Here is a 20,204-nt window from a genome sequence, read left to right as displayed (position 1 = left end):
ATCCACAGGCCCATCATGGTTGTAACTGTGCTCACAGAGATCATAGCCTTCATCTTAATTTTTGATTATCTCGAATTCAAGATCAAGGTAAAGCATACATTTGCATTTTCCGCCACTATCGCGTAGGAGCTTAATGTTCTTCGTCTGTTGTGCTCTTTCCAGTGGACGGTACCGCATGCTTTCTTTGGACTGGTGACAATAGTGACTTCAGTTGCCCAGGTATGTGCATTTCAGTTGTCAACTAACGTATCAAAGTACAACCTGAGACATAACGTAAAGTACTGGTAAACTTGACAGTTCAGACCGTCTCTGCTCAGACGCTCTCTACAACGGCAGTCACGCAACTCTTATGTTGGACTGAAAGAATGAGACCATCCGCGTGCAGGGGTGCGGGTATACCCCTGGCTGCCCACAGATACCCGCACAGTTTGGCGATATGCGGGTATGTCGCTGCGTGTTGCGCCTGCGTTCATCTCTGACCAACTCGTATCAACGTCTTGTGGCGGCGCCATCGTCAACGCCAACAGCGCCCGGCTCGCGCAGAATAAACGTTTGTTGCGCGAGCCACTTCAGTCGGCTCTGGCTGCTACGGTGAACTGTTGTCTGTTGTCTCTTACTTACCCGTGAGTCACATTCACCCGTTAGTGACTAGGCGTTCCATTTACGCCATGTCTATGGGTGATAATCCTACTCCCTCGGACCTTCTGCTGCAGCCATCTCGGCCACTGCGGTCAAGTTCTGAGACCGGAACCCTTCCGCCTGGTTCATCCAAGCAGAGGCTCAATTCTATATCTCCAGCATTGTCTCCTAGCACACCAAATTTTACCACATCATATTTGCACTATCTCCTTCTGCTGCTGAAGAAGTCTATGACGTTATCGCTAACCCTCCCTCCGATCTACCTTATGACAAGCTGAAGTCCGCTCTACTCAAACGCACGTCGCGTTCCAACCGCTCTCGGCTTCACTTCTCTCAGCCGAGGAACTCGGTGTTGTGGATTAAAGGAAGTCGACGTGGGTCTTGCGGTCACGGGCCCATATTCGTCATCTTTTGCTTTTCGATTTTAGGTTATTAAACGTTTTTCCTCTTGGAAGCGGAGCGGGCGCCTCGTTCTTCCTTTACAAAATTCTGGTGCCGAAACCCGGGAACCCAGGCCGCCTGTTCCTCCGCGTTCCTTTCGAAGGCCATCTCGTCGTGACTTGCAGTGGAACGCTTGAAGCGTACAAGAGGGGGACTATGTGCACACTTAACGCGCACCATCACACGGCTCTCCGACCTACTGGGGCAGGAGGACTCTTCCTTCGAAGAGATTGAAGCTGCCTTGGAGCATTTGGCGACAAAACGGCAGTCGCTCTACGACCTCGATAGTAGCATCGCCCAGGAAACTCCCGAAGATTAGCTGGGAGCTGAACTTGACCGTAATCTGCAGTACGAGGAAGGTCTCGAGGGGATTATTATACACGGGTACGTCGTAGGCTTTGCCAGCACCAATATGTTTCACCTTCGGGTCAACAGCGTCCTACGGGGCAAAAATCCGTCGCTTTCCCTTAGCTTCAGGTACCCAAGGTTGCTCGGGGAGAGATTCCGAGCAACTCGAGTTGGTGGAGGTTGCTAGTGTCTGGCGACTACCAGCGACTCCAAAATTGATCACTGTTGCGGGAAAAAGTTGCTCCGTGTGAACGCCACGTAAAATGCGGGTCTACTAGGAACGCATCCGTGGACAAACCCGCATTGCCGCATTATAAACCCACACCAGACGCCAAGGGTGGAGAGTGCGGCTGGTACATCTGTGGGTGCGGTGCGAGTGCAGCGACGAATTTGCTTTGCAAGTGTATTCTCTAAATAACTGAGTATTAAATGTGAGAAGCTGAGCACAATTTCTTCTTCTTTGAGATGTTGTCCTCTCCCTGACCAGATATTGGGCACACTTTTGAGGCCAGGGCACGATTCTCCCTGGCGGCCTCTGTTTAACTGGCTGCATCACACATTCGCTACTTCTCTCTTCACATTTTCAAGTAAATCAAGCTCCAAAACACAGTGCTAGCCCAGTTTAACAAAAATATGACGATTTCAGTTGCGACTGCTGCACTGGCTACCGCTGCTCAGGGTGCCAATCTAGGAAGAAATGTATCATATTTAATTCTCCTATTTGCGTTGGTGATGCTCTACTACGCCGTCAACAACTTCCTCAGCACACACACGATAAAGGGTAAGCCACTTTTATTACGGTCTTAAAAGGCGTTAAAAACTGTGCTCGGTAAAAGATGTTTGTCCTTTTTTAGTCATGTGCTTTTACCCATCACTGAGAGTTTTCAACGCTTTTACGTTATGCACCAACCAGCCCAATTTATGAGGTTGCTTTATTATAGTGTTGCTTCGAGAACTGTACGGTCGCTTGAGTCGCGATGGGTTGGATTCTTTTCCATACCGCGTACATCAAGACACATGTATACATATGTGTTATAAATATCATATCACTCTCAGAGACGACAGGGTAGAACGTGCCCTAGACGCTGTAGACGAAGTTCGCGACGTATGCGTCGTAGAAGTGTACTACAAGGATGCCCCCATGTTTGCCACGTCAAAGGCATAGACAAGCTAGTGGTTGCCAAGTGAGTCAGCACAGGCCTCTACGCTGCCCATCGTCGGAGAATGCCCGCGATGAGGCTATCAATGCCATCGCATTTCAATGACAATCTGCTGGCTGCACGGCGAGTTCTGCCGTTATTTGGATTTGTACAACGTGTTAATCTTCTTGTTTTGATATTGTGTTACTCGTGTTGTGTTACTTAAAACCACTGAGCACGTAGAGTATACCATGTTCTTTTTAATAACTGAAAGCCTGGATTGTTTAGGTCCCTGAAATTCCTTTTCAGAACTATTATGGCTCTTCGTTGTATTCACGTTGTATTACATCACGTACATAGTTAATTAAGTTATAGCTGTAGTCATCAAAAGTAATTGAAGCGAGGAAAGATTGAACTGATTCTTATTTGTATTGTACGTTTCTTGCAGAGCCACCCGAACATAGAGGTTCTGTGGGTGCGGCTGACAACGTAGTGTCTGACGACCAGAGAGTCGTTGTCAGCACTTCGTCCTCGTCACCAGTGAGCACCAGAATATTTTCAGTTTGTGTAGACTGCTTCCTATACACCCGTGCTCCGCCATGTTGCGTCCCTCGAAAGAATTGAGCTCAGTCTAGAGTCAGTTGGGTGGTTATTTACTGCCCCACTCATTATGAGGAAACTCGGTTTCCGCTGTCCTCCGCAGGACAGAATACTGTGTGCAACCCACATGGCGTATAGGACACAAAAGCGGCTACATTCCGTCGACAGCTTGCAGATCCGTCGCAAATCTTGTCTGTTAGCCACGCGAAGAGCGGAGCAGATTTTCGCCTGCTAGATTAATTGGACGCTCACAGGTCAACGCCACCTGCTGTAAATCGCTAGCTGCTGGTACAGATGGCACAGTACTCGTTATAGGGGATTACTTTTAGAGAAGAGGTTGCACTTTGGGGTGTGTTACGTTTTAAAGATTGAGGGGTACGTTTCAGAGAACACAGTTCTAGCGAACTAGCGTTCCAATCTTCGTATCATGGATTTGTTGTTTTTTTTTCAGCAGCCCATGTGAATCAGTAATACTGTTTGGTGTCTAGAAAGGGGGCTAGCCCCCACACAGCGCTTATTCGGCAGGAACTCTACTATTGAACATCCTGCATATCCTAGTACTAGTAAACCAACGAGTTAATTGCCTCTCTCAGCGTCACCGGGTTAGTGAGATCATATAAAAGCCGATACTCTAACGTCCCGCTGCGGAAGCGATAGCGAATGACCACAAAGGGACATATGTGTCCCGCTGTCAACCGTAACGTTGGTGGCTTTTGTATGGAGAAATATAGGAATGGGAATATGGAATAGAGCAATATTATACATTTAATGTTGAGTCAATAGCCACGTCTGCTGATAATGGACACTAAGCGTATGATCTATACTAAGCGTAGCGTTGCCACTAAGCGCATTATCTACTAAGGGTAGCGTTATCCACTAAGCGTATTACCTACCCCTAAGCATTTCGAGTGCAGTTGCATAGTGGGCCATTTATATGGATACACCTTAATAAAATGGGAATGGTTGGTGATATTAACTTCCTGTTTGTGGCACATTAGTATATGTGAGGGGGGAACTTTTCAAGATGGGTGGTGACCACGGCGGCCATTTTGAATCCAACTTTTGTTTTTTCAATAGGAAGAGGGTCATATGACACATCAGACTTATTCGGACCCTTACAAAAATCGATATTGAGTTTCTTGTATGATCTTGATGAGTTTGTAATGAGTCAACAGAAACTCATCAGACACTCAACGTTTAATGTGATTCCACATTACGTCCCTATCAGGAACTCCATTGAGTTTTGACATTAATTTTTCTCATGAAAAATTTCCATATTTTTTCTGCAGAGTTTTTAATGTATGAAATCATCAGGACATACCACTCGTGCTGTTCAAGACAAATATGCTTGAACTGACCGTTGATATGTTTTTATACTAATAACGGTGCAGTGCGCGCGCGGTGACATTTACCATGTCTCAAACCAGCCGCAGATACCAGGAGGGGGACGGGCGATAACGTAGTTTTATACATGGGATTTTCCTCTGTCCCCTCTCCCACTACGCGCTCCGACAAAGAAACCGCCCCACATCCCCCTTCAAAAAAATAAAAAATAAAATAAAAAATAAAGAGATAAAATAAAAAATAAACTAAAAAAATAATAAATAAATAAATAAAATAAAATAAATAATAATAGTAATAAATAAATAAAAGAGAGGGAGATGGGTCCGACCTTGGCTAGTGCTACTGTGCTACTAAAACTTACAAGAACAGTCTATAAGAAAGAAGCTGCGCTCACGTACGGGATATAGCTGCAAGACGTCTTTCTCTTCTGTCCTTAACTGAGTACACGAGCTGCGCGCGCCATACGCATTTGGATCTAGCAGATAGCAACCCTTGTTTGATGCAGAATTCACTGCCTGCTGCCAAAAAAAAAAAAAGAGAGAAATAAGAAAAAAAGGTCTCCACAGTGCTCCGGCTGGCCCTGACCCCTCGGGTAATCAGACAATATACTACAGCCGACTAAGTCACAAGTCTCGTGAGGAGTAGAAAAATCGCGGGAAAGTGGGTCTTCGCTCCTCCGTCGAACATGGAAGTTCCAAAATATCCTTATCTTTGTCGGACTCGCAACACTTCTGTCACTCGCACGGCCTGTAGCTTGACCTCGAGCTTGTAGTCTGTGTTTAGTTCGAATCGGTACAGCACAAACACCATTATAATGACACTGCTTGTATCTTCTCATTTTTGGCATTTTACCAGCAACATGCAGAACACATTAGAAGAAACAACACACAATAGCGACTTTGCTATTAATTAGCGGGCTTCAGTTGTCCAAGCATACAGTTTTTATTTGAAAGCTTTGAAGGATATTTCGGCGTATGAAAAATAGGCAAAAATGCTGAGAGGGAAAGTAGTCGGGTAAAAGATCACGAAATTCGCACAGCACCGGATAGTTCGTTCTCTTCGTCTTACGCACATTTCGACATCCAACGTATTTACTGATAATTAAAGTGCATAATCATTTATAAATTAATTTTTTAGGCTACGCCATGTTTAATTATAATAATAATTATTATTATTACATTAATGGCAACAGTAAGATGCTGATATTATATGGATTATAAAAGGTGTTGTCTTGTAGCGCCCCCTCGCTATGTCGGAAAATGTCACTGTATCCTCGGCCTGTGTTCCCGTTTGGTATGTCTACCGCCGTTGCACGTGTGTTTTTACGCTTCGTTTTTTTGCTATAATTTAATGATTTTACACGTCCTGCGCGTGTTACTTGTGTCATTTGGAAGGAAGGAACCGCTGGCTATAATGGAACTGCTATGGTAAGTGTTCATACTGCTGGAAGCAAGTTTGTGTACCTGAATTGAGCCATAACTTCCCGTTTTGTGTGTAACGTATCACAGGTGAGGAAAAAGTTACGGAACGAAGTCATGCGAGATACGCTAAACAGGGTGCACGAGGCGACACGGAGGAAGCGTTAAAAGTAACGAAAGCCACAAAAAGCCCGCTGAGCAGCTTTGGAAAAGACGAAAGGTACGTTTTGCACCACTGTGTCGTAATTGCACGAAAACATGCATTGTTGAGCTTACTCTGTGTGACGCTACGGTGTGTTCCTGTTTTGTTTTTATAGCATGCTCGCATAATTCCTGTTGTAGCATAATTTCTGCGCTAGAGATAATTTGACATGGAATGTTGTTTAATGCCCCAGGCCTCCGGATAAGCGAGACATGACTACATTCTTATGCTTCACGTTCGATGTCTACCAGATATTTATCTCCTGATTTTTCAGACTGCATTGGTATGTTGTGGAAGCCACGAAAATTACGAAGAGCCTCGAGTCGTCCAAGGGGGTGGCAACAGCCGAGGATTAAAAGGTAATGTGTCTCATCTTGGAAATAGCAGTAATTATATATAATTGGGTTTGGTTAGACTCTGCTTTACTGACGCTGTTCATCAACATGGCATGCTTTGAGAAAATGAGGCTGTACCACCATCACATGGGGATCTCAACGCCATCAAACACATTGTCTTTATCGCTGGCCAATTTCATGCTGCCATACTGTGCTTTACAAATGGCTTCAGTTCAAGGAAGCAGCTGGAAGAAGCTGCAGCAGCTCTGTGGGTACTGTGATCATATTAGTGTAGAAATTATTAGGTATACACTAACGTAATGTTGCTTGAGCTTTTATTTTGTGCTAAGGAGCATTTCCATGTTTCGACTCTGCGAGACAGTTGAGAACTTTCGGGTAATGGCCTTATCGTCAATAAAGCACACACTTCAAGATGTGTTGTCAACAGTTTCCACACGAAATATAGCTCCACTGGTGTCTACACGTCTGACCCCTTTACAGATATTGCAATTTTACTGCTGTAGTTTTTTTTTTTTTAACGTAAATCAGACTATAGGGCAGCTAATATATGGAGCCATTTTTCACTTCATGTTTGACTAAAGTTGAAGCAACCATAGGCAGTCTTTGTGCAGCACCACATAACTCCCTTAGTTCAATGATGTTCAACGGCCATCGACTTGATGTCTGCTCGTCCTTGCCAGTGTGGAATGAGTATTTGAACAGATTTTATATTGAAGTGCTTAAGTTATTTCAGTAACATAGATCGGTTTTATGGTTGAGAATTTCCAATCTTTACTGGCAAAAGTTAGTGTCACGACTAAATGGGAATATCCTGAAGCAGTAATGCAAATGTGTATAATAATTTTTAAAACTTATTTATTCGCTGTGGTGGTGAATATCAGTGCAGGTGCTCTTGTCGAAAAAGCAATTTTAGGCAGATTGTACTGCAAAGGTTACAAAACCTGTTCTCCGTTTAAGAACCTAGGTAAATGGTCAAATGCGAATAAATTGCTCTGAAAGTTATGAATGTTGTGAAAGAAGCTATGAATCCAACAGGGGTCAGTGCACTAACCGGCAGGTGCTTTGGTGGATTGGGGTATTGCACACAACACATTTGTCTGAAATCATAACTCGTTGTGAACAACAGTGTGTAAAATTTCCATCTGCTGCAAGATTGCAAGGGCAGCTGGCCATTTCCAATATTGTTGTTCACACGTGCTGTGTATGCTGAAATCGTGATTTTACTGATGGTTCCGCATGCTACCTTTTCAGATCAGGTGATGAAAATATGAAAAATGATTTGAGAAGAATATGTAGTGCTTTACAAGCAATTATGACATTATTCAAGAGCACCGATATTTTCACCAATTTACGCACTGTATTGTTGCCTTTGCTCACAGTTTCAACTTCAAAAATAGAGATAGGAATATCAGGGAAACAGCTAGCTGACATTATTAATTGTCGGTTTCTTTGAGTCTGAGCTTAATTTCTTTTGAGGTGGCTTCCTTATATTTGGTGGCCAAAATAGGCCACCGTGGGCCACATGCGCACCATGTGTTTGTGATACCCTCGTTCTACTGTATTGGAGTTCTTGCTTGTGATATGTTGCATTAAGTGTGTGTACTACGGTACTTATCAATTTGCAACTTTTTGTCGTTTTACAGACTGCGTGTAGCAAGTTCGACAACACCGTTATTCAGCTGAAGAACAGTTTGTCCTCGATGGTGTAAAGAGAGCTCAAATAAATGTTCTGTGGTGGTATATTTTTGTGGTTTCGTAGTGCAAACACTCTTGTATAATACTGCAGGAGCACGTCAAAAACTCTACACGCACATCAGGTACCTATCAGAAATTCAGTGCCCAATTTTCAACAGAAACACATCATAAATTCAACAGAAACTGTCAAGAAACACATTATAAACTCTACAGTAACTGTCAAGAAACACGCCAGAAACTCAACAGAAATGTACTCATCAGATACTAATCAGAAACGCGGTGGCCAATTTTCAACAGAAATACATCAGAAACTCATTAAAAAAGTCATCAGAAATTCTGATGAGTGTGATGTCAAAAGTCATTGACTTTTCTTTAGAAACTCATTAAGATTTTTTGTAAGGGGAATTTCACAAGAAAAACAATGGTGTGCTTGGTTTTAACGTAACTTTATCCTATATTGAGTTATTTACAAGTTTCTGACAACTTATAAAATGTGTTCAATGTGCTGCCCATTTTGTTGGATTGTCAATGCAACCTTCTTCTCCCACTCTTCAAACACTGATGTATCACATGACCAATTCCCAATAAGTGGGTTAGTGTCAGACCAATAACGGTGGTTTGTTATTTGGTTATTTGGTTTGTTGTTTGTTGGTTTGTTAACTTCACCATCCACATAAAACTTTGCCTCATCACTGAACAAAATCTTCTGCGTAAACTGAGGGTCCTGTTCCAATTTTTGTTTTGCCCATTCTGCTAATCAGTGTGCCGATCTGGGTCATCCTCGTTGAGATGCTGCAATAGCTGGAGTTTGTAAGGGTGCCACTTGTGAGTAGCTAATATCCGCCGAAGGGATGTTTGACAAATGCCACTCTCCAGTGACATGCGGCGAGTGCTACGCTGTGGGCTCTTGCTGAATGAAGCTAGGACAGCCACTGATGTTTCTTCATTAGTGACAGATTTCATGCGTCCACATTTTGTCAAATCCAACACTGAACCAGTTTCACGAAACTTAGCAAGCAGTTTGCTAACTGTTGCATGGGAGATGGGTGGTCTCGTAGGCTGTCTTGCATTGAAATCTGTTGCAATGACTCTGTTACTGCGTTCACCAGACATCAACACAATTTCTATCCGATTCGCACGTGTTAACCTCGGCGGCATGTCAATTATGGCTGTAAACAAAGAGAAACGTGTAAATAACTCATGAAAGAATAAAGTTACGTTAATACCAAGCACACCACTGTTTTTCTTGTGAAATTCCGAATAAGTTTGATGTGTCACATGACCCTCTTCCTATTGAAAAAACAAAAGTTGGATTCAAAATGGCCGACTTCAAAATGGCCGCTATGGTCACCACCCATCTTGAAAAGTTTTTCCCCTCACATATACTAATGTGCCACAAACAGGAAGTTAATATCACCAAGCATTCCCTTGTTATTAAGGTGTATCCATATAAATGGCCCACCCTATATTAAAGTCATAAGCGTTTCACTAAAACGAGACTGGCTAGTTTGAAGGATTTCGCTGAAATGTCTAGGGACTTCACTTCGGTGGAGGTTTCTTTCTGTGTATCTGGCTAGTCTAGAAACGGTCACATCCGGAAACCCATCTATGAAACCGACAGCACTATGTTCGGCATCGGCCGACAAGCTGCTTGGGCATTTTTTTCCGCCGGAAAGTAAATAAACGAATTTTAAAGATGAGAGATGCTTTCGCGGCTGCACAAGCTCCGGCGGCGTGACGTCACTCCCTAAGCGGAGGAGTGATACGGTGGCGTTCAGCCGAGGAAAGGCGCCGTCCAGACGCCCCGTAGCTCTATGGGACGCCCGCACGGCCGCATTCCTTTTCTCAAGGTCGTGCCCACATTAGTAGGGAGTGAAGTGATGCGACGGTGACGACGAAGTGAACGGATGCGACCGTCCCTTTAAATTCATCCCCGCGGAACAAATAGTGTCGTTGCCTTGAGAGCAATACAAAAGGAACAAGGTTGTATCCCTAGCGTTGTTCCTGACTTGTGCGCGCAACGGTACTCTTCACTCTTCCCATGAACCGCGACAATTCTCCACCGCTTTGCCGAACGAAGATTGCTTGAGGAGATCAATGACATGCCGCTTTACAACACCTCAGCTCTTGAACCAGTATTCCAAAAAAATGCTAATTAGTCTTATCGAATTAATCATGCACAATGAAAAGTGCTGGTGATCAGGAGACACGACTGCTAATAATCGTCCGTTGGTTTCATTGTCGTACGGCGTTCTGTTTTCTTTATATACGCAGGGTGTCCACAACACAAAACAAACAAACAAAACAAACAAAGAACAAAATAAAGAAAAAAATGGCGTTCCTTCACGAATTTTTTGCGGGCGATCTATCGAACGGATTTTTGTTCTGAAAACGGCTACGATACCAGGTGACCGAAAGGAACAGATGTTCTCATTGGGACAACTTTGTAGCTTTCATAATTAAAAAGTTAATTAATGAAAGTTAATTAAGACATTGCCTTTGGACTTTGCTAATGCCCTGCTAGGGAGTGCCCTTCAGCATATGCTATATTGCAATTGATTTCATCTTGGAAAAAGTGTTATATATTTTAAAAAAATCTGTTCACACTTAGCGGGGACACCCTGTATATATATATATATATACAGTCGACACGCGTTAATACGACACTCGTTAGTATGACATCCTCACTTTATTACCACTTTTCTTGAGCACCGTTTGTTCCCAATGGAAGTCCTGTGTAAAGGACCCTCGTTATTATGACAACTTGATAATCCGACTATGACCAACATTTCGGGGGACGAACTGGGGAGAAGACGTTTATTCTTCGCCCGTTATTGTGACCGTCCACCACAGACAGAGTCATCATCCGAACCCAAAAGTCCAGTGGCCGGGGAAAACGTACGCGCGGTGAATGCCGAAGTCATGACCCCGCTTCTACCGAGTCACCCTCCTGACCCACAAGTCCAGCGGTCCAGGGATGACATACGCGCGGTATGTATTCGCCATCGCCCGTGCAATTGAGTCAACACAAAAGCTACATATTGACAGTTTTATCTGAGCAGACTCTTTTAACGGATTTCTTTCGTCCATAAATTGTAAATAAATTCTCACCGGGGGCGATTTTTCCGGATCGCATGAGACAGAGCGGAACAGACTTCCTTTATGAAGGTCTTACCTGGAGCATCATCCACGTTGCTCGTTAGACAATTCGCTTTATGACCAAAATCTGCGGGAACGGCCTTGGTCATATTAACGAGGGTTCACTGTATATATATAGATACATGACAGCTGGGACACCCGGTATAGAGAAAGGCTTCATAACAGAACAAGCGCTCGTGCAATGCCTATCAGTTAACGTCACCTTACATGGGCATGTAATACTGACACGAGATGTTCACTTTGTGCAGGAGAAGCAGCGTCGAGTGGTCATCCTCGTGGCGTACTTGATAGGTTCTGGGGTCCTAACGGTGTTGGTCATTATCTGTATTTGGACGGCACCTGCATAAACATATGACGATGTACACGGTGCGAAATGCAAACAAATGTTCTGGATAAAAATTATACCATTTCGTGGTATGTTTCGTGTATTATTATTATTATTGTTATTATTATTATTATTATTATTATTATTATTATTATTATTATTATTATTATTATTATTATTATTATTATTATTATTATCTCGATCTGCTTGCGGACTTTGGAACTGGCCCTACCGTATAAGCTCCCACCAGAGTCAAAACTTATTTATCGCCGGTGAAAACGTCTTGTATTAACCACATTAATGTGAGGTGCTGGGACTATAATTTAAATGCCCCAACTATACTATAAATGCCCCAACAACACTGAATATCCATTGGATGTACGATTAATGTCCTAACGTCTGTGGTCGGATTCGTCTGTCTGATGGATATCCCTCTGATACCCAGCGCACATGAAGAAAATAGAGCGCGTAAATGATATCCTCAGGATATCGAGAAACGGACATACGCGGTGATCTATGTGCCAACAACACAATGCAGTCCTGAGGATATCCGATGTACGTCTGAAGCTGAATGTTGGAATTTTTTTTTCTTTCTGAGATTCGAGCCGTGGATGTGACATATTTAGTGAAACTGGCATATTTTGCACCGTTAGTGTTGATCGACAGTTCCAAATTAAGGGACAACATGCAGCGACTGAAACCGGAATCTGGAATGTCACCATTTTCGAAACATAACTGACAAGAAAAAGTGACGGTAGCTGTGACAGTACGATCCCCCTCCACTACGGTTATTGTACCCTATAAACGCGCCTTTCCTTTTCCAGAAACTTCAAAGAACAAGCATATAGTGATGCTTCTTGGAACAGTTGAACATGGCAAGTGCGCACAATTCGTCAGCGAACCGACACAAAGCGAGCAACGATCGATGAGAGCCGAGAAATTGAGGAGCTCTCCCGTTAGAGAAGTTCGCGAGGTTCTGGGCGTAGCATTTACTGTGTTAAATATTAATTTAATGTAGTCCAACAATTTCGTTTGATTAATTAAATTATTCACATTAGTAATACTGCATGTGTACTTTAAAATGAAGAATATATTATGCCTGCTGTATTAGGAACATTAGTTGGAAGAAATGTCCATAAAATGTCCCTCCCTCGTCCGCTTAACGTCCCTATGAATATCTTTCAGGCGTCCCAGAGGACTCCTCTCCTTTCTCTCATTTTGACATGCGAGCGTACATATATTGAACGAAACTTGTTACTTCCAGGATATCCCAGCATCCAGCTTCAGACGTGCATCGTATATCCCTAGGAGAGCCATGTGTTGGGCTTGATGTCTGTCGGACGTCAAACAACACTCCTTCTTTCTCTCACTTGGACCTGCGAGCGTACATATATCGGATGAAACTCGTTATCCCCAGGATATCCAAACATCCAACTTCTGACGTGCAACGCATATCCACAGGACAGCCTTGTGTTTTTGGGGTGCTGCGGTTTCCGAGAAAATAGCCGACCATTACTTTGTGTACCTCTCAATCGCTTCCTCCTTTCTGTTATACTCGTTTTGTTAACCCATCACTCCAGTTTATTGATAACAGGATTATTGACAGGGCTACTGATTCCTTCGATTGGAATATGATAAAGGATGGGTGCACTCACATTCTTGCCCCCCCCCCCCCTTGGGCTCCTGTTTTAATTTTTGTTATTTTCAATTTTTCTCTAGTCTGGTTGGGTTTTAATGAGCAAGCAATATGCTGTGGCACAGACTTCTGCAAGGTTACCATAGACTTTGCTTCTGTCATAACACGCGTATTGCAATCCTGGGTGGTTAAGTTTATGGCATTGTTTCCGGTGTGCACAGTGCTGGCACCGGACGTTGGGGATTAGCGGTGATGGGCAGGTCTAAGTAATACTTTTTGTCGTGCGAGCTAAAGCCCTGCGCGGATGAGCTTTTTGACATCCGCATCCTATCCGAAAAATCCGCGTCTCCCACGGCACGCAGCAATAGTGCAGTTTCTACACTCGATATATCAGGCCAATTTTCGAGGAAATAAACGTTATTTCCCGTCAGCACGAAACAGCAAAAAAAAAAAAAAAAGAAGAAAATGCCAACAAAAAAAAACAAGCTGTCACCAAACTTCATCCACACAGGTGACTTCCTCTCTTTCGTTCTGACAGTGAAAGCCCCGGAGCGGCATAGCTTTTGTAGCGAGGACAGGTCCTGAGCGTCCATCATGCTACCAAAGGATACACGACAGCAAGTACAGATTTAGCTTCCACGAAAGGTTATACGGCACCAAGCACAGCAACACATTTTGCACTGAACGGGATAAGTAGAGTTTATTGCAAGTTAAACGCAAGATCGGCGCCGAACGCGCACCTCGACTCGAGACGCCAGAGATCTCTCTCAGATGCGCGAGCGGCTTTCGTACACCTTGTACTCTGTGTTCTGTACCTAGTGTGAAGCAATGATGATGCGCAATCATCATGGTTTATGGTGGCAATCCCTGATGGCGCAATCTCGCGGTTTATCCGAGTCTGACCCGCTCCTGATCCGGCGCCATCCGCGTCAGATCCCCAGATCACAACAAGCGTCCATATTTCATTTGAACCCAGAAGTTTCTTGCGGATATCCGCGGGTGTACGCTTCCATACGCGACTGGTGCAAGGCTTTATATAGCTGTGAGTCTCACTGGAACCTAGGACACCATGGACGATGAACCACCACCACGAGATTCCGTCGTTTCCAGTACTGACATGTAAATGACTTTTTTGCACGTTCGTCTTTTCCTCTAGCGTTATAATTTGTTAGACTTTTCGTGGTTAATATTTTTGCTGAATTGTTCAGCATTTAAATGTGACAGTTAAAGGGAACTTTCATCAAACGAACATGCATCTACGCGCCTATAATATTCATACTGGTGGATTGGAACTCCACAGCGCTCAACTGGAGCCATGTTCCTTTGGTCCGGGTGGTTGTCATATGGAAAACCAACCAGAAAAGAGGAAAAAACCAACCAGGAAATACGAAGAATTAAAACGGGAGCCCAAGAAACGAATATAGCAACCCACCGGATACATGCAACGTGGGTCAGTGTGGCCATAATACCCTCTACTACAAAAAAAAAATTATTTTCTCCTGTATACGAAAAAACACCCTCGAGACTTTTTAATATGTTGTAGGGGAAGGCACGTTCTATAAAACTGCGTTGGTTTCAGGCGTCTCCCCCGACCTCTTCATTGCGCGTTGTACGCTCGATTGTAGCGAATTTTGGAAAAATCGCATATTTCCTCTTTTTTTCCCGCAATGACTACAAGAGTTACGTGTTTTGCGATTTTTCCTGTTGAAGTATTCCGCGAGGCCTTGTCAGGGAAAAATATTCAGTAAAATTGAATGGTTTGATTTTCCACAAAAAAATCGCGAAGTAGGAGGAAAATTGCGAAACTTTCGGCCTTTGTATGCCAGCACCGATTACAGCTAGGGTTGCCACCAGGCCGGTATTATACCAGCAAGGCCGGTTATTTGCTCGCTCTGCCGGTTGCCGGTAGGAAGGTGATACCGACAGCCTTTTGCCGGTATTTGTGGCTCAAGACGTTTCGCAGGGGCTTTTGCGAGGTTTTCGCTTCAACATTCTACTACAGCTTGAATAAATCTGGAGCAAAGTCCCAACTCCGAAGTCACCAGTCGTTTTTCGTCGCAATTTCTAACATCAATGATCCAACCACACACAGGAACTTATGTTTCCTCGTATTATCTCTCTGTCTCTGTGTCCTCATCCACCCCTCACCCACTTTCCCTTTCCCGCGAGCATTTCCCTTTCCCTCTATACCACCTCCTCTCCCTCAGCCGGTATTTTTCACTACGAAAGGTGGCAACCCTAATTACAGCACGACAACCGGGATTTGAACGCTGTGTAAAGCATGGTCTCCTTTATACGCAAAAGAAAACCGCACAGTTCAAGGTGCTTTCTATGAGCCACAGTTGCCGTTCACGCCAGGCACGGTTTTCGCCAGCGCTGCGAACTTTGCTCGTGTCTAGCACCCGCCACATTGTTACTTTGGGAAGAAATGTTTCGTGGTGTGTCCAGTGATGGCCACTAACTACTTCTACAGTAGTTTAACTATAACTACTAACTACTTTGTGATTGAGTAGTTTAACTACTAGTTCAACTACTTTTCAGGGGAGTAGTTAAAACTACTTTTTTAACTACTGCAATGTGGTTTAACTACATCTATAACTACTTAACGTTGTCCACCAACACCAATCCCTTGTAGTGTTCTTGGACAGCTAAATATGGATCACAAGCAATAATAAACTTTGGCTCAAGCCATTGCTACGATCGTCAAATACAAAGCTTGCGGCGGGATTCTTTCTGTGCCTACGCGATAAACTAAGTTGCAGAATTATTTCACATCAAATGAGGCTTCACTAGACAAACATTAAAAGTGAAGATTTAGTACACATGCACGACACAATTGCTCTGCACCTCCGTTCTCATCAAACAAGTAGCTCAAGGTAAAAGTCGGAAGCACAATCCTGCCGTAAAGCTTGCGGCAAAATCGGAAGTAGTTGGCGCCTTCAGTAACCTAACTACTGTAGTTAACTACTTAAAATAGTAGTTTAACTAGTAGTTGCCACTACATTTCTGCAAGTAGTTGATAACTACTTTTTAACTACAATCAGGTAGTTTAACTAGTAGTTTAACTACATGTAGTTAACTACTGGCCATCACTGGGTGTGTCGTTTTGCACTATTAGGCACTGCTAAAAAAATTTCGTAAAACTTTACGATAGTTTTGTGAGGGCCGAGCAGGTCCGCTGGATCATTTCGCGTGGAATCGCCCAGCTGTGCTGATGCTCTCTTACTGATAAGATCTTCTAAGTGTGTAGCTCGTGTACGAATATAGTACGAATATATGTTGCGACATCGGTGTGTCACTGGCGCGCGTGTTTTTGGGAAACCTTAACGAAACGTCGCCCTCTTTCTGCATTCTTTCCCAAGTGATTTGATGAGCTGGTTCAAATGCAGAGTTACAAAACTGACTTGGTATTCGTTTTCTCGCTATTTCTTGCGCTTTCTCACACACCATGACCACTCAAGTTTGAAACGAACTTGTTCTATTTTGCCAAGACAATGTTTTGCTTCTCTTCCTGATGTGAGCTGCTCAGAAGTGTGCTTCAGAACGAAAAAAAGAAAAAGAAAACGTCCATCAGGTATGCAAGCAGTACCGCTCCAAGGGCTCCGCCACGCAAACACGAGCATTGGTGATGTAACAGGTTTCCTGATTTTCAGTCGCTATATCCATGTCTTCCGAGGATGCGTCAAAATAGGCGGTATTGCTTGTGTGGAAAGAAGAAAACGCGGTGTGACATAATGTTGTCCCCTCGGCGCGCAGAGTCGCATTGTGGCATAGAACAAGAGGCATTTGGTTTAGTTTGCTGGTCGTTGTCTGCACTGCTTCCTTCCTCCATGATTTCAACGGCAAAATGCATGTGCAGCTCAGCGACCCGTGCCAAAAGCAGCAACTTCTCCGCATATGAAAGTGGGGTAGGCCGTGTGAACCTGGGTCGGCTAGTCCCGAGTTTCACCGCTGTGCGGCGCCGATTTGGAGAAAAACGTGAATACAGTCAAAGCAAAGGAACTGCGCATGCTTTGTCACTCCAAGGGGTGGGGGACTCACTCTCTTGCACATTCCATTCCTTCTTTCCCCAAACGGGGATTTTATCAAGGCCAGCCAAGGTTGTACAGAGGCGATATTTTTTTATTCAACATTTATCGCAAATAGATGCTAGCGCCCAAGCAGCACAATGCAAGTCGAGTGCAATAGGGGTGGACGGGTATGTGGAAGGCTTTGAACAGACCCGTGAAACTAAAGGACATTGATAAGACACATACCGTCCACCCCTATTGCACTCGACTTTCAGTACATTGTGCTGCTTGGGCGGTATCTAATTCTGAAGAACGCACAACAAATATTCTATCAAAACAATCAATAGGCAGCAAACACTAAGAACAGACAGCAATATCAGAGCAAACCGGTTTTAGACAAGCATTTCGTAAGCAAGCGAGAAATATTATGCTAACATCAGCGAAATAATACTCAATCTAAACCAGAAACATTGCAAATTTGATTAACGTACTTGAAATTTTTCTATTATCTTGCAACAGCAAGTTCTACATAGATGAACCACACAGAAGCAATACAGGGTGTTTGCTCTAACATGTCCAGAAATTATATTTAAAGCGACCGATAAAAGAAAAGCAAGTGGTACTTTTCTGCTATTTGAGTAAGAAACAGGTACTGCTTCACTATAGTAGCACCTGTTTCATAGTCAGGTGGCTGAAAAGTAGTTGGAAAAGTAGTAGGTGGCTAGTTTCTCTTTTATCGCTCGCTTTAAATACAATTTCTGGACACGTTTTAACATACACCCTGTATATCTGAACAGAGTTCGAGGTAACTCATTACAAGTAAGTCGTTACTGTAACTACGTTCCTTTTCTTTTCTTTTTTTGTAACTTGTAACTTAACTCGGTATTTTGTGCCGTGGTAACTCGTTCCTTTTTCAGGTAACTTTGCCAAAGTAAGTTAAGTTCCCAGTTACTTTGAATTCGCTTTTCACTCACGTGCACACATTTTCTTGCTTTTTCTCCGGTTCCTTCTTGGCATGTTTTGCATAAAACGTGATGTTCAATCGATGACAGTATTTCATTCAGGAAGTAAGATCCGCTGCCATTGAAATGAAGCTGAACCATTGTGCGGCCACAGGGTGTAAGATGTAAAGCGTTCGGAAGACGCATAAAAGAAAGCGATCTAAGCGTGTTGCATTCCTCCGCAGGTAACTCAAGGTCTAACTCAACTGCACACGCGCGCTACACCTGCGTAATGCTATTTCATGTCGGAGGTAACTTCGAAGTAACTCGTTCTTTTTTTAAGTAGCTCAGTAACTGCGAGTTACATTTCAGGCTGAAGAACTTCGTTATTAACTTAGTTACATTTTTCACACGGTAACTTAACTCGTAACAAGTTCTTTTTGCCGGGTAACTTCTCAATCTATGTATCTGAAGTACAACTCAGAAACATGAGGCGTTCCCAACTCAGATTATTTTTATTGATGTCAGTCGAGTGAACAACTGAAACAAACACAAGGCAATAATTTTTTTCGGACAGTCATTTTCTAAGCAAGCGAGAAATAATTAAAAGTTTCCTACAGAGGAAGTCAACAGACACAGCTAATACATTACACATACATATAATTCCCAACTCACAGAATATCAATCGAGTGAACACCTCAAACAAAGTCAAAACAATAATTAACTCAGACAAATCACTTATAAGCAAGCAGCGTGAATAAACCACAGAATCTGTACAGAAATTTGTCTTTTTCAATGAACAAACAGGATCAACTAATTGGATTCAAACAAACTGAGAGATGGAAGCCGACGACCATAAACTCCACCAGGAGGCGAGGATTTGCGCGCGGTTTTGCACACAGAGTCATTGAAAGCACATGTTTTTCTCTTACACATCACGTATGTTTTGTAAGTCAATTTCCATAATTCTTATGGCGACACGGGCGGCATCCGATCGCCTTTCAGCAATGCAATACGCGTCCGTGTCCGAGACGAGAGAGCTGCTTCGGCGGCGCTGTCTGCCAGTTCATTGCCTTCGACACCGCAATGGGCGGGAACCTATTGGAGAGCGAGCCTATATACAGGGTGTCCCAGAAAACGTGTCATTGAATTATAATAAAAAAACTACACCACCTAGGGTCATGCGGTCAATGGCATTTGTTCTTAGTGGGTTTTTGCCACCTCCTCATGTGAATGTCGTGCAACGTAAGTTTAATTATGTAAATTTTTGCGAGCTTAAGTCGGAAATTTCCCTAGTAAAGGTCACTTTTTTACCCCACCAATGCGAAGAGCGTGTCTAATTTAGTCAAATTAATAATAACTGACAGGGATATTCAGGAGCTATCCCATCGGAAAAAATCGCCGAACATCATGCTCTACGGAGGTCGCACAGAATAGCGCACGATGAATTTTTCAGCGCAATGTTTGTCAGTCCGACGAAAGGAGGTTGGAAACCCAGCCCTCCCCGACATCGCAGAAAGAGATAAAACAGGCACGGCTTATCACGTTCGACTTTCGCTAGGATAATGCTTTCCCTCTCGCAATTTTCGGAACAGTTACTTTTTCTACTATCACTCTGTGGGCTGGCTTCGGAACCTCCTTTCCTCGCACTGAGAGCGATTACGCTCAAAAAGTCATCGCGCGCTATGGTCCAGTGCTCCGAAAAGCATGATATTCGGCTATTTTTTCCGATGGGATAGCTCGTGAATATCACTGTGAATTATCATGGATTTGAGTAAATTCGGCACGCTCTTCATATTGGTGGGGTAAAAAAGTGGCTTTCACTTGGCAAATTTCCGAGTTCACTTCGCAAATATTTACATAATTAAACTTGGAGTACATGACATTCACATTAGGAGGTGGCAAAAACCTAATAAGAACAAATGCTGTTGACCTCATGATTCTAGGTGGC

The 20,204-nt window shown here is 43.5% G+C and overlaps 1 protein-coding gene and 1 long non-coding RNA gene across 3 annotated transcripts in view; both read left to right on the top strand.

The window, feature by feature from the left end:
* The window catches only part of LOC135396096 (putative ferric-chelate reductase 1 homolog), a 60,791-nt gene extending 49,033 nt beyond the window's left edge, over positions 1-11,758 (top strand). The window contains exons 11-17 of one of the 2 annotated variants that reach the window (XM_064627137.1): positions 1-87; positions 163-219; positions 1,916-2,015; positions 2,075-2,209; positions 3,016-3,107; positions 11,036-11,173; positions 11,590-11,758. In XM_064627137.1, the coding sequence (XP_064483207.1) occupies positions 1-87; positions 163-219; positions 1,916-2,015; positions 2,075-2,209; positions 3,016-3,107; positions 11,036-11,173; positions 11,590-11,688 (708 nt within the window). In that variant the 3' untranslated portion in view covers positions 11,689-11,758. The remainder of the gene's footprint in view (positions 88-162; positions 220-1,915; positions 2,016-2,074; positions 2,210-3,015; positions 3,108-11,035; positions 11,174-11,589) is intronic. The other variant, XM_064627138.1, reaches the window with a different exon arrangement.
* LOC135396095 (uncharacterized) lies at positions 5,074-8,229 on the top strand. Its single transcript, XR_010423302.1, has 4 exons — positions 5,074-5,938; positions 6,020-6,149; positions 6,406-6,490; positions 8,131-8,229. It is a non-coding gene; the product is annotated as an uncharacterized LOC135396095 (long non-coding RNA).
* Positions 11,759-20,204: the final 8,446 nt, after the last annotated feature.

The sequence above is a fragment of the Ornithodoros turicata genome, chromosome 5 (genome assembly GCF_037126465.1).
Source record: "Ornithodoros turicata isolate Travis chromosome 5, ASM3712646v1, whole genome shotgun sequence".
NCBI lineage: Eukaryota > Metazoa > Arthropoda > Arachnida > Ixodida > Argasidae > Ornithodoros > Ornithodoros turicata.
Note: the sequence above shows the minus strand (reverse complement) of the source record. Positions and strands in the feature narration are given on the sequence as shown.